This window comes from Phaeoacremonium minimum (genome assembly GCF_000392275.1).
Source record: "Phaeoacremonium minimum UCRPA7 unplaced genomic scaffold PA7_03_scaffold_158, whole genome shotgun sequence".
In the NCBI taxonomy this organism is placed as follows: Eukaryota; Fungi; Ascomycota; class Sordariomycetes; order Togniniales; family Togniniaceae; genus Phaeoacremonium; species Phaeoacremonium minimum.
In genome coordinates this window covers 89621-103808 of record NW_006921065.1, presented here as the reverse complement: position 1 = coordinate 103808, position 14188 = coordinate 89621, and the positions used below count along the sequence as shown (strand labels likewise).

The 14188-nt window shown below is 49.5% G+C and overlaps 2 protein-coding genes across 2 annotated transcripts; one reads left to right on the top strand and one right to left on the bottom strand.

Annotated features, from left to right (window-relative positions):
• Positions 1–1994: 1994 nt before the first annotated feature.
• Positions 1995–5490, bottom strand: UCRPA7_2354 (putative killer toxin subunits alpha beta protein; the record flags this gene model as incomplete). The annotated part of the gene is made up of 5 exons (XM_007914928.1): positions 1995–3122; positions 3186–3841; positions 3896–4637; positions 4734–5071; positions 5139–5490. 5 exons carry the CDS (start codon positions 5488–5490, stop codon positions 1995–1997), a joined length of 3216 nt encoding a protein of 1071 aa, XP_007913119.1.
• Positions 5491–7813: 2323 nt separating this feature from the next.
• On the top strand, positions 7814–8566 carry UCRPA7_2353 (hypothetical protein; the record flags this gene model as incomplete). The annotated part of the gene is made up of 1 exon (XM_007914919.1): positions 7814–8566. One exon carries the CDS (start codon positions 7814–7816, stop codon positions 8564–8566), a length of 753 nt encoding a protein of 250 aa, XP_007913110.1.
• Positions 8567–14188: the final 5622 nt, after the last annotated feature.

Here is a 14188-nt window from a genome sequence, read left to right as displayed (position 1 = left end):
TCCCAGTATATGCTGAATTCCACAAACAGACTGCCTTTGCTATTAAGATAGTCCATAAAGCATATCAGTTTATCATGCAGTCCCTTAACGAGTTCCTCGCCAACGCGTACATTGTCGACTCTAGCAGGCACCGACTTTTGCCAGGTTGCGTTCTGGCCGCTTATAAAAATGGCACGTCAATCGACAAACCCTTTGTTTATCAGTGAAATAAGAGCCACACTAAGCTAACGTCACCAATGTCACAGGTGCAACCTACCATAAATGTTATGGAACAAGATCTATAGACCCCGACTCTCCAATCAGAGATGAACCCCTTTCCGATCAGACTTGTATGTGGTTTGCGTCATGTACAAAGCTTATGACAGCGATCGCAGCACTACAATGTGTCGAAAAGGGACTTCTTGCTCTAGATGATGATATTTCCACAGTTTTGTCAGAATGGCAGGATCGAGATCTCCTATTGGGATTCGACCCGTCCACAAACGAACCTCTCCTAGAAAAGATCGAGGATAAAATCTCCCTCCGAATGCTCCTAACTCATAGCAGTGGGCTAGGTTACGCTTTTATAGATGCAGAATTTGCCCAATATATCAAATACAAAATCGAGCGAGGATGGAATATTGAGTCAGAACTGCTCGTACGTTGGCGATTGAACGAAAGCACTAAGCCTAGTTGTCCAGGATGCTAATTCCATCCATGATCAGTGTCCCAACGACCCCGTACCCCTGCTATTCAGGCCCGGCACGTCTTGGAAATATGGAATCGGCACCGATTGGGCCGGCAAGATGGTCGAGCGTGCCACAGGCCTTAGCCTTGGTAGCTTCATGGATCAGCATATATGGCAGCCCCTTGGTATGAACTTAACCAGCTTCCGCCTCCAAGACCGCCCCGACATTCGCGCGCGCCTAGCAGAACTCTCCATCCGCAATACAGATGGAGACCTCCTACCACATCCAGCGTCCTTCTTCCCCGAAAATACGCCAATCGACCACGGAGGTGGCGGCGTATATACGTGCACGCAAGATTTCATAAAGCTGCTCACCGCTTGCGTCACCAGCGATCCCAAGCTATTAAGCACAGCAAGCTACGACCTGTTATTTGAGCCGAGCCTGCCAGAAGCATCAGCGGACAAGTTCCAGGAGATACGAGCAGCGATGTATGCGACGGCGGATGCAGCGGCAGAGGCAGAAGGATCCAGAATGGCTATTCCTGCCCCAGTTCGTATGAGCTGGGGACTTGGTGGCATGTTGTCCATGGATGATGTGCCCGGCGGTCGGCGAGCGGGCAGTATCTCATGGGGTGGGCTGCCAAACCTCAGTTGGGTCGTGGACCGATCATCCGGTGTTGCACTGCTCTACGCCAGCCAGCTGCTGCCACCGGGTGATGCGCTGACAGGTCGAATAGTACGTCAACTGGAGGCGGAAGTATATAATGGAAGGTTTTTCAAGTACGCAGAGACTGCCTAGAACTGTGGCTTGGAGTATGAGAGAATATCCTAGCAAGCGGAAAGAAGTCCAACGGGACTTACCAGGTGTCCTCACAAACTTGTACATATAGCCGTAGTATTGGTGGCCGGGATGTGCTATGATCATCTGATACTGCGACTTTCGCATGTGTGACTGCCTGAATTTAAATAACATAGATTGGCATCATTATGGCACTCTACTGCAAGCGTAAGTAGCCTGCCTGCTCGAGTCACCTATACGTTCAAGAGCGAAGCTGAGAGCACTCGTAAGGGTTAGATTTGACTCTAAAGTCCATAAGTCTAGCCATTTCATTACGATCTGTGAGGAACCGAATAGCACTTGCTCGGCACTTGCCTGGCATTGATGCCATCGAAAAAGGCAAATGCGCATTGAGTTGGCATATTCACCCGAACGCCCTCTCTCTAAGTCTCTCGGGGACAAGACACGCTTTGTTGCGCTGTACAATAGACTTTAAAGCTACATGTCCTAATAGCTTTGGCGAACATAATCAGGCGTTTTCTCGTCCCTCTAACCCCAGCGACCGCAAATAAGTGGTGCATCATCTTTTCTTATGACCGACTCTATTTTGTTCATTTTTGAAGTGATGGCGATGCTAAAGGCGTTGAAGTCTTCGTCCCTCATGCCTGCCCGCAATTTGGCCGCCCGAGCGAGACGATTGGTGTCCCGGATGCTGCGACCACTCATGATGAGGCTGAAGATAAGCAGTGGTGCTGTAGATGGATCCGAAACAACACTCTCTATTGCAAGGGCCGTGTTGCCAGTCTCGGCAAATATGGTAACAAAGCGACCTAATTGCGCGAAGCCCAGTGCCGGAAGCGCCTCGCCGAGAAACGGTAAGGCAAGGAACAGAGCAGAGAGAAAGTTGAGCACCAGGAACTTGATGTCAGCTTGCTCGATTTCCTTAGCCATCTCTACGACATCCTCCATGTGTGTGACAGCATCTTCCATCATAAACACCGGTAAAGACACAGAATTTACAATGTCTGGAAGAAAGCCTTCTTCAACATAGCGGCCGGCCATCACCTGCATTATCACGACAGTCGAGTTAAACCTTAACCCTCCAATTGACGACACAGCCGAGTTCACGGTGTCTTTTGGATTGATCACGTCGCCTTTGCCGAAGTCCGCATCATATGATGCGTTGTTCCAAAAGCCGGTGTAGTAGCAATAGTCTTCCATTTGGTGGGCGCAAGCCGGGTCCAGGGTATGGTCAAGAAGCTGGCTCCATTCAGCGAATTTGACTTTGTCTCTATCAATGCCAACATCAGACAAGACTGCGTCGTAGAACTTCTCGGTGTCCGCTTGGCGGAGCTTCCAGTACGTCGTGAACTCCCACGTCTCGCCAATGCCACGTTCTGAATAATCGGGCGGGCAGGCTTCGGCCCTCTTTTCCCACGTAACTCCTGGGTCAGATCCCCACGGGCTATCAATGAGATCGCAGTTGCTGTCTGTACACCATCTGCAATTTTTGTTTTCGAACTCGCAGATCCGACAACACTCAATGCGTTCCATGATATCGCAGTCGAAGAACTCTTTCCCGCGATCTTTTAGAAACTGGCGCATGGCATCAGGTGCCTGCTCGACAATATATTTGGCGAAAGTATCAAAGTAGCCATCATATCCGTCTTTCATGATCTGATCATAGCGTGACTGGGCTGCTTCTAATTTTGCCGATAAAACTTCGAGCACATACCAGACGCCACAAAAGGTTGAGATCTTGCCAGAATCATTTTCTATGTCTTCAAGTGTGGTGTAAGTAGCAGTGCAGGGACCGAGGGGCTTGTCGTCATCTGGGTTTGGCGTGTATGGTTGAGGATCACCTGGGTTGGGGTTGCTAGGGTTGCCAGGGTTGGTATCCCATGGCGGATTGGGGAGGTTGGGATCACCGCTAGAGTCGTCGCCCTGGCGATCCGTCAAACCGCACGACGGGCTGAACCAAGTTTCCGCCTGGTTGGTAAAGGTTCCCGTGATAGAGTGTAAATCTGCTCTATTGTTTCCATCGAGATCTGGGAAGTACTGGCAGGTACCGGCATAGCTCCCTTCAAAAGCATCGCTTGGGCGATCCCACTTAAAGGAAGAACCGGCGTTATCGGCAGGGTTTGCACGTCCGCGCCCGTAAAAGACTCGGGCATTGCCATTGAATTTATCAACCCACAGCATGTCTGCAGTCCCGTCTCCGTTCACATCGGCCCAGCGTAGGTTAGCTCTATCTGCACCTTCGGCGTACTTGATTTGACCGACTGCCTCCCAGCTATTGTCGGCTTTGTGAACCCATCCCGTCACACGGCCATTTGGTTCAATACACAAGTAATCATCACGGCCATTTCCGTCTAAGTCTGCGAATCGGACAGATACTAGAGACGTGTTAGCAGCTTTGACCATATTTACAGCAAGTGAATTGCACTGACAATCGTGTATGCCCCGACCTCTCTTCTGAGTGCACTTGATTCCGGTTGCACTAGCAGGGTTCAAGTGAGGAGTCCAGTTCCATTTGCCAGTATAGGGATACAGGTTCAACCAGACCGAAGGCCTATTTTCATTATCCGGATCGACCCATACAATGTCACAGGTCCCGTCACCATCCCAGTCCATCAGGTGTAAGTCGCGTCTGTCGAGGTATTTGCCCACATACTGTGTTGGTTCCCAGATTATCTCGTTGGCTCCCCAAAAGGATTTGCCACCAGAGACATCTGTCAGGCCTTGATTGTAGTAAACGCGCATTTCTCCCTTTGACATGGTCCAGACGTAGTCCATTCGTCCGTCCGCATGTCCGAGCATATTGCAATATTTGACTCCGTCAGCCTTGAGCTTGGCGCTTCCACGGCCCACATTCTTCCAAACACGCATTGTGAAGCGATGGTATCCACTGTCTAAGTCCTCATGCTGCAGGAAGACATAATCCAGGGCGGGAAGGAGGCCGAAGTCGAGCGCATCGCCATAAATTCGAGCAAAATGAACGCGGTTCCGAAGGCCACTACTACCGAATTGACCTACGCCGGCATGGGTAGGACCAGAGGACTGGTCATGCCAGAAACCCTGGCGCCAAGCTACATTGAGTCCATCACCCAGCTGGCCTTTCTTGCAGCTCCTTGAGTTGGTCCAGGTGGTTGTCTGTCCGGTATCACTAACCCACAGCCAGTCATCACGACCCTATAACATGAGTTAGTAAGAGCCTGCCAAAAAAAAAAAAAAAAAATTTCGCGTCTTATGCTATCAAATATCAAATGGCAGGTGCTTTGCGCTTACATCACCATTGATATCCTCAAAGCGCACACCACGCATATCTCCCATGCCTTTAGCAGTGAAGCGCAACCCAAGGGCTTGCCAGTACTCGGGCGCATCCTTTGTCCCACCATTACGCCAGCAATGAACATTACCGCCATCATCGAGGATACAATAGTCACCGCGTCCGTCGCCATCAATATCAGCGAGCCGTACCCTGTCCTGGAGGTAGCCTTCGTTCGCTTTGATTTGTCCAAGATTTCGAAATGTCGGAGCTTTAGTGTCTGTGCCGTCTTTGTTGTTGATTGAAAGTTGGAGATCTCCCTGGGGCGTGATGCAGACAATATCATCATATCCATCGCCTATGAGATGTCAGTGGCCAGGCTTAGCTGACACGTTACAGTAAAGTCAGTCTCAACTAGGACTCACCGTTCATGTCAATGAAATGAAGACCACGCGGTATGCAATAGATCCTGCCGTCCATATCTTCGGCGAGCTGCACAAATTTGCCGCCCCCATTGTTCTTCCAGACACCGAACCTATGCTGACCAGGCTCCTTCTCGATCCAGCCGACAAAGTCATCGTACTTAGAGCCGTAAAGACGCGCAAATCGCCATTGATCTCTATCCCAGGCGCTGTCTGCAGTAAGTATGATGCCTTTGTCTTCCGAATTATGGTAGTAAATTCCATCATCAACACCCGAGCCCTGCTGTGTAAGGCCACCTGACCAAATACCATTCCCTGGTTTCTTGTCACAGCCTTCATTACCTGTCACTTCCATCGGTGCTGGACTTGGAATCAAATCCGCATTGACAGCCGCAATGATAGACTTCGGAGGTTAGCAGTCGATATCAAGATATAGTTATATAAGCATACCTTGTAGAAGACACCAGCCATCTTTCGATGTCCTTGGTCATTTGGATGTATTCCATCCGGATCCATGTCACTGTTCAGAGAGATCCAGCCATTTCCGCTACCTTCAGGATCCATCTCTGCAAGGTAGATGCATTTTCCAGCCTTCCAGTACTGTTCGACTAAAGTTCGGTACAATCTATTGATTGTAATGCGATTGGTTGATCCAGCCGCGTTAGTAGTAGGCAAGACTGTGGAAAGCATGATACAAGTTTTCTCCATGTTGGCACCTCCCCAAATGTCCTGTAGTACATTTCTCATGCGCTCACCAGCACCACCAGGGTCAATGGTGCGCTGAGCATCGTTGGTTCCACAATTTATGACAACGACGTTAGGCTTGTATCCCATGGACCTTTTCAAATATTCACGCATCTCTGTGATGACGGCTCCCGGAATTGCTTCATTGTTCTACACTAAGGCATTAGTGAAGCCTTTTCGCCAAGTTTGGATAGGGAAGAAGCAGTAAGACTAAACAACGAGAGACTTGAAATGATGACTGAAAGAAGCATGATTAACAAACATTATCAACCATGTTACCACCTGTGCGAGATCCAACCATATTAACTGCAAACCCGTTGTTTCGTAAAGCATCTCTTAAAGGTTTACGAAAACTTTATAAAAGGATATTAGTTACAAGTTGTGCGAGCGAGAGTTTGGAGACCTACCCATTGCCGTCGCTTGAACCCACACCGTATACAATAGATGCACCCAACGGCAGAATTCTCAACTCCACCTTTCCTTGCCGTCGAAGTAATTCATGCTCCTGCGCTGCACTGTAGAGATCGGAAGAGAAATTTCTACTACTAATGCTACCGCGCTCATATATCTCAGTGTCGTCGTTGATGTGGGGGTAGCCCGTCACAATATTCGCAGTCAAGCTAAGGCATAGTGTAGAGATAAGAATGAAGCGAACTGGCCCCTTCAGAAAAAACCGAGGCATTTTCAGTGTTCTCCTCATGATGGAACCTCATTCATTGCGAACTATTGGTGTCTGCCGGATCTATTCGCGGACAGAGTGTCTATCATTATACTGCCATCTAGTCCGTCCTAGTGGTTTCGCCGTTTCGGCTTACTAGGGGTAAATAGTCATCCGTCTTCTCACTACACATATCGGATATTCGGCTCAAGATATCTCGCAGAGGAGCAGTACTATTAAACGAAGGAATGGCTTATTCGAGAACATGTGGGCGAAGTAGCCCGGAGAGCCTACATGGAAGCCTAATCCTACAGCTCCACTGATAGGAATTGGGAGTAAGTGAAGGCAATATAAGGTCTTCAAAGGATTCAAGAGTCAGTCCTAAGCCATCGGAATTATCATGAACTCATAAATATTGGATCACTTCGCTACCATTGACCCTCATAGCTTTTGGAAGGTGGTAGTGTGCCCTGTATAACGTTGCCTTGTAGAACTGACCGCGGTTGTCGCCAAGCCGCTAAGCGCCCCCTTTTTACCTTTCGGCGCCTATTATAGAGGTCTAGATGAGTGCTTAGTTCGATTATGCTTGATATTTTCATCTCATATCATTTATAGCTGGGGTGACTTTCCGTGCCATTGTTCTCTCATCCGCGCTCAGGATGGCTTGGCATTCGCACTCGACCCTCGCAACTTCTCTCGGACTCTCGTCAGTCATTTGATTCTGTACCAGCGTGAAAGCACTACGGCTCGGGCGGCTATCGCGCCGTAACATTATGTTGACGGAATAGGAAATCGGCCGTGATGCAACGAGTTCAAGTCTCATTCGGACTAAAAGCTTGCTAATTCTACCGGGAACATCAGATGAAGGCCAGGAATATCAATTGCCAAGCCAATATCATGTCAGAAGCTCATCGTCTCCTGCCCATGAACTATTCTCAGAACAATGTAGAAGCCGTAGAGTAAGGATGGTTGATTTTAGATCTCATTTCCTTTTGATCCGATGATCCTCGGTCTTCTCGTTCTTGTATAGGCATCTACATTCTGTTGCGAGGTATTGACAGTTGAGCATAGAGCTCAGACACCCCTTAGTCCTTAGTTAGACTCCGTTCTGTGACGTTCTCTCACTGCGCCTATAGAAGTGGTAGCTTCTTGGAACCTGCGCAAAAGTTCATGAAACCCTTAAACTCAGTCAAATTAGATACTTTGCGATTACCAGCATTGAATCCGAAACGTGATATCTACAGATATGAAGTCTGTCTTCAGTCTTTCCGTTTTAATGTTCATACGCCTAAGCCTTGCGGCGGACTTAGACGGTGCGTTAGATAGAGTCTATGTATACCTCCTTTACGACCTTGACTGTACTGTTTGGGGCCCTGGAAAGGGCTATATTGCCACGGGCTGTAAAGGTCAGGTCCTAGAGGATAAACGCTGCAACTTCAATGAACTCATCAACTTCATTGAATTTGGAACGGCTACGAATTCGCCCGCTTATTACGAACTTGACAATAGCTTCAACTTCACGGTCGGCACAATTGCACAGATTGGTGATGTCCTTCATCAGATCAATATAGCCTGGAATGAGGACACAAGTGCGGACCGCATCATCAAAGGCCGTCAAACTTGGACTGGGTTGTGGAATGACTTCAGCTACGCCACGAAGCGCACGTTCGATAGGGCCGTGGAGTCAGGTCTTAATATTGAGCGCGACTCGGCAAACATCAAGATTGCCCTCGGCGAGCTCCTCAACGTACGCGTTGCACCACTAAATAGCAAGATAGCAACGCACCTCGCAGAACAGGTGCGCGAGGTCAAATTTCGCTACATAGATCGCAAGAATTCTTTCGGCCAATGGACGGAAATTGATTGGGATGAAACCATCCGGCAGAATCCAGCGCTTATGGATCCCAAGACCGATATGTACAAGCTACTCACCAAGACGATGAAAAACTATTTTACTTTGCCAGAGAATACTCAGGCACTGACGGTCAACACTAAGGCCGGGCAGTCTCTCCGGCCTTGCTATGCTTAATGGTTGGGCCACGCCATTGGCAATAGAATTGGGGGTTCAAACATGTATTTGTGAGGTGCACGAGCTGATAGCTGGCATTGTCAAGCAGATATATGAAACAATTCGAGAGGACTTCACGAGGGAATTCATTCATATGTCACGATGAGATAGAAGCGATTCTCGGAGGTGTATTATTCCAAGATTATCACGGAGCCTGGTTAAAATCGTAGCTATTGCCAAAGCCCCTATTCAAATAGCCATCCAAAGCATCCTTGGTTGTGACCCAATCTACTGGCACTTCCAGCCCAAGCCTTCCAGTCCAATCGAGATTTTCCAAGACAGGCTTCATATCCTCCCCAAACTCAAGCCGCATTGGATTTCTGTACCATGACGCAAAATGGATCATTGCCAACATGACTCTTACATCGTGGCTTCGGTTCGGCATGCCAGCGTGCCACAGTCTCAGATCACGAATCACAAAGCTACCCTTTTTGACCACGGGTTGGCACGGTCCGCATATCTCTTTGCGTTCAGTGAGAAATGCTTCTGTGATACGACCGCTGGCCCGCTCACCATGCGCACCTTCTTGTGCCTTGATTCCAAAATTGTGAGTACCAAGCCACAACTCTGTGGAGCCGTTCTCGGGCGTCATCGTGACTAGGGGTATATTGGTAACGAGCGCAAATGGGTGTGACGGGTGTTCAAAGTCGGCGTCAGAATGCACTGGCTGACGCTGAGGTGAAGCTCCAGGCAAAGGCGGCATCGCTGAGTTAGCTGAGCAAAACGTCCATTTCGGCCGTGGGCCGAGTACAGCTGACGTAATTTGCGTTGCGATCGGGTCTGCCTCTTGTCAATACCAATCTACCAATCAACCTAACAGAGAGACGGTTGCTGACTTGTGAAGATAGATGGATAGAAGAACTCAGAAACAGGCGGAGCATCCTGCTGTAAGTTTCCTTGGATATAGTTGAAAGGACCGCCTTCCCCTCTTGCTTGCAGGATCCGCGCGTCCTCTACCATCCTGGTGTTGAGACGGTCAAGATGCTCATGTGGTACCACATCTTCTACCACCACGAGCCCATCCTGGTGAACATGTCTAACAGCAGTCTCTAAGTTGCGAGCACTAAGAGCTTTGTTCTCTATCTCTTGACCAGAAGGGCGGATCACTGTAGGCAGACGAGGTTGTGCCGCGGATTGTGTAAGTGAAGCGAACGCGCGATGAGCATAAGCTTTTCGAGGAGTTGACCGACGAAGGAGTGCTAGAGACATTTCTTAGAAATTAATCCTTGAGAGAGTTCCGGAAGTAAGTTAAACAACTTTGAAACGTACAAGTTGTAAGGATTGGTGCACCTTTATAAGTGGCTGGTGTTCAGCATTGCAGGTTCTCCGCATGAAGCAAACCCGAGCTCGGGAAAGCCTGCCTAAAGAAGCTAGCTCCAGCCCAAATCACCCCCCTTTCTTGAAAGGCAGATCAAATGACCCGAGTTCTATTGGTACATTGGATCCATCATTCCAAAATGATCTTTTCAGTCAAATGGTTGTAACGATTTTTCATTCTCTCAGGACTATCGGCTTCGCTGCCAATATAGCTCAAGATCGCTGGTTATGCGTTTAATTGGCCAACCAATCGTTCTTTTCGTTGCGAGCAGACGTCTTGTCACTTCACTTCTGGACGCTTCATTTCTGATATGACGTGCAGCTAGCGCACCATCCAATCAGCCAACGGATAGAAACGTTTCAGTAATGAGGCCTTACAATATGAGATTGGTCCGAAAGCATTCACAAGAACAGTCGGTGCGTTGGAGGTGAATGCACTGCCACAAATATCCAGTGCATATCTCTCTAATATATCTTGGACGTTAAGCTCTTTTGTTCCAGTTTCTTTCTGAAAGATGGCTAGGTTCTCTTGGCCATGACCTAGCCATTGCACAAGAATACTGAGGGAGACTAGATAATAATGCATGGCCGCCGCTGGGTAAGTGTTAGTGCCTTGGTGGTCCGAATTAAGTATAGGCTTACTATGATGGTGTCCTAGCATGCGTATTGTTGGAAGGGCTTGCGGCACTGACTGATCACTAGCCCTAGAGAATGGCTCGAAAGTATCGGGGAGAGCAGTACGCCACTCCTGGACAGACTTGAGCCGATCAAGCCATCCATATTCTATTGCAGGAGAGCCAAAAGCCATGTTAATGATCTTTCCAAGGAGTAGAGACATAGAATTCAAGTAGGCTTGATCTGACATAACATTGGCTGGTGGTGGGATTGCTTCCAAATCCATTTTCAGGGCGCATTGCTCAAAGAGGCTAAAAGTGATATCCTCCCGGAGATAGTTCCAAAATCCAGCAGTGAGAAGGCTCGGGTCTGGTTCGTGGACAAGCAAGGTCTGATATGATGCCAGAGAATACGCTCCCTGGAGATGCCTGTTGGGGTCGACGTCCTCTAGTTATGTCAGTGCTCAACCCAAGGGAGACATCGTTTTATGGCCTACCGTCCAATATTTCATAGGACCGCAGTAGACAAGTTGCAGCCAATGCGACTCCTTGTTGAAGCAACACATTATCATCCTCGATAGCGATAAGCATGCGCACACAACATCCATGATAGAACTCGGCGGTGGAACGGGCGCCTTGTGCTCTTGTGCAACTGGCGTGCATAGCCGATAAAGCAATGATAGCACTGAAAAGCAAGGGAGTCTGTAGCGCTGTCTCTGGAACCTCAATGCCAAATCTGGCCGACGCGTCACTGAGGTCATACCATGGCGCAAGCTCCGCGATGTAATGGGCAAACAAGCGCGCAATTTCGGGTGCTTCAAGAGCTTTGCGGGGGTTCTTCGGTGAAGGAAAACCAGCTGAACTTTCTACAATGTGGTGAGTTATGTTGAATAGATACTTATGCTGGGTGCTCACCTCCAGGCGTAAGTACAGTTGATGCGTTACTATTGTGAAATCGTAGGGGCTGCTTTGAGCGATCGCAGTACCGCCCAGCCTTACTACACCTTTGGCAGATGGGGAGTGTCTCGTCGCCTGTCCAGACATCAATGGTGTTATTTCGCGGATATTTAGATATATGAAATGCCTACATTTGAGCTTGCGAATGCGACATGTGTTGCTGGTACCTTCAATTAACGGGAGCAAGAGCAGTTCCTCGACACGACACCCACCATGCTAACGAGATTCACAGATTAGTATTGTCAAGTTGGTGCACAGAGATGGTGCATACCTGATTTGTTTAATGTGCGGGGCATGGGTATACAGGAAACAAGTTGTGAAGAATTGTTTCCATGGAAGTTGAAGAGCCAGATTCCTCAAGCCAAACCGGGGACTTGGTGTTGATGTTATTGTGGGGCAGTGCGGCGTGGGAAGGTTCATGCAAGCCGCGCCTGCCAAAAACTTTAGCTTCCCCAAGCTATCAGACCTATAGACCCAACTTCGAGCATCGCCACCTCAGATATCACCGCAGCTGCTCTGAAACCGCGTTCTTTCGACAAAGCATCTAACAGTCACACACTACAATGCCACCTCAGGCTCAATCGAGACCCCAGGCTCGGCCTCGGTCCCAGTCTATTCCACAGGGCAGCTTCAGGCTCCCGATACTCTATCGACTCTTCTTCCTCCTCATCGAGCCCATTTCCGCCCTCGCCGGCGCCTACTATGCACACTGTCGCAAGCATGATTACCTTTCGTTGACTGACGCCGCTTCTCTGCCCAATCCGATTCCCACCGGCACCTCAATTGTGCTTTCCCAACTTGCGAATCTATACCTCCTATTCGCCCTGAACGAAGCCCTTGTGCTACGATCTACATCCGACATACGCGTCTGGAAGACTGTTCTCTTCGTCTTACTCGTTGCGGACTTTGGACATCTATACAGCGTGAGCGCTTTGGGTCCGGAAATATATTGGAACTACAAGAGATGGAATGCAATTGACTGGGGCAATATTCCATTCGTCTACCTCGGCGCCTCTATGAGGATTGCCTTCTTGGCGGATGTGGGAATGGACACCAACCCAAGGAAGCTTACCAAGAAGAAACCTGCTTGAAGTAGAACGATAGAGAAGCCAAAGCTTTCAGGGAATCCTGATCAATTGCCTACCGGGATCCTTTATCCCGAACACGCCCGACTAGCCCTCCCCGGAGACTTCGCCGACCAGACCGTGGTTCGCCGGTGTGAGTAAGGCCGGCCGCAGTCGACGCTACATCAGCTTCAGATACTCGCGTTATAATAGGGGATTGATACGCAATTGAGACCGAACCACATTGGCCGACGAGCCATCAAGGTTCCCATTGGCGTCCCTGGACCTCCATCTACAAATATATAAATCTGAACCCCCTCACTAGATGTCCCCATGGCCCACGATAAGATGTGGACCTTTTTATTTTCATATCACTCGAGGGCTGACCAATTGTTGACAGTGGGCAATTTGGAAGGGATCCTCCTTACGCAAAATTATGTTGTTGATGAAGCCTTCCTAGCAGCACTACAACCTAGACCTCTATCTGGCGACAGCGGCATCTTTCTCACCTCACAAGCCAGGGAAAGACTATTACCTCTCTTCACGGGCCGTAGCTCACGATATCGAGATGATGCAGGACATCCTGGCCGAGTACAAGGTCTACGTTGAGTGAAGTCAGGATTGAATGCGCCCCAGCCTGAGTTGATTCGAGTCTCCAGCACGATCAGAAGCACGACTTGGCTTTAGCGCTTCGAACCGCAACAACTCAAAATGGGTCTACGGGATGCCCCCACTCATGGCATCCTAAAGCGCCCCAGACACGGGAGTTGTAAGGCGACTTTAGATGCGCTCACATCTTGCCAGTGATTCGCAGTTTCTGCGTGTACTCATCTCATGAAGAACAATTTCATGCGAGTCAGTACTCTATCTCAGCCTCAAGTTGCCGGGACAAGGATCGAGCGAGAAAGCGGATGTAAGCCCGATCTCGGGCTATGTCTATCGGCTACGGTGTATCTGACGGAGCTACTCCTTCGTGAGGCCCGACAGGCGGGAGACCGTGGCGCCCATACCCGCCGCCCCAGCCCACTCTGAGTGGTGGGAAATTCGGCACAACAGAGCGGAAAATACCCCGACAAGCCATACAAGCAATGCGAGCTCGCTGCCCATTGCCTATGTCACAGCGTGGCCCCCGGTGGGAAAGCTGTCAGTAACCCCACCCGCCCGCGATGGCGGGGTCACTGGCGGCCATCCACGCAGGTCAGTCTCGTGTGATAAACGCGTTGAAGGCAGGAGATGCCTCTAGTCCAGCACCAACCAGCACCAAGCCAGGGCCGGGTCATGATCGAACGGATAAAGTAGGATTTACTATGGGGGTATGGGGGGAGCGGAAGCCGCCCTGCCCCTCCTCCCCTCCTCGCCTCCTCGCCTCGTCCTTGTCCTCGTCGCCTGGCCTCCATTGATTGAATTGGGGGTAAATAAAAGGTGGGGTGTCCAGACTTTTTCATCGCGAAGCTCAGCTTTCTCTCAGCCTGTTTTTCCTCTCTTCTCTGCTTTCTCGACATCTCGTGATACTTCTGACTGAAGGTTTCTGTGTCGGTTGCCTAGAAAAGTCTCTTGTTTCGTCCAACAGTGCTTTATCGCGCCCCTCCAACGACCCATTCCCCGCACTCGAACCACAAATCGCATTCACA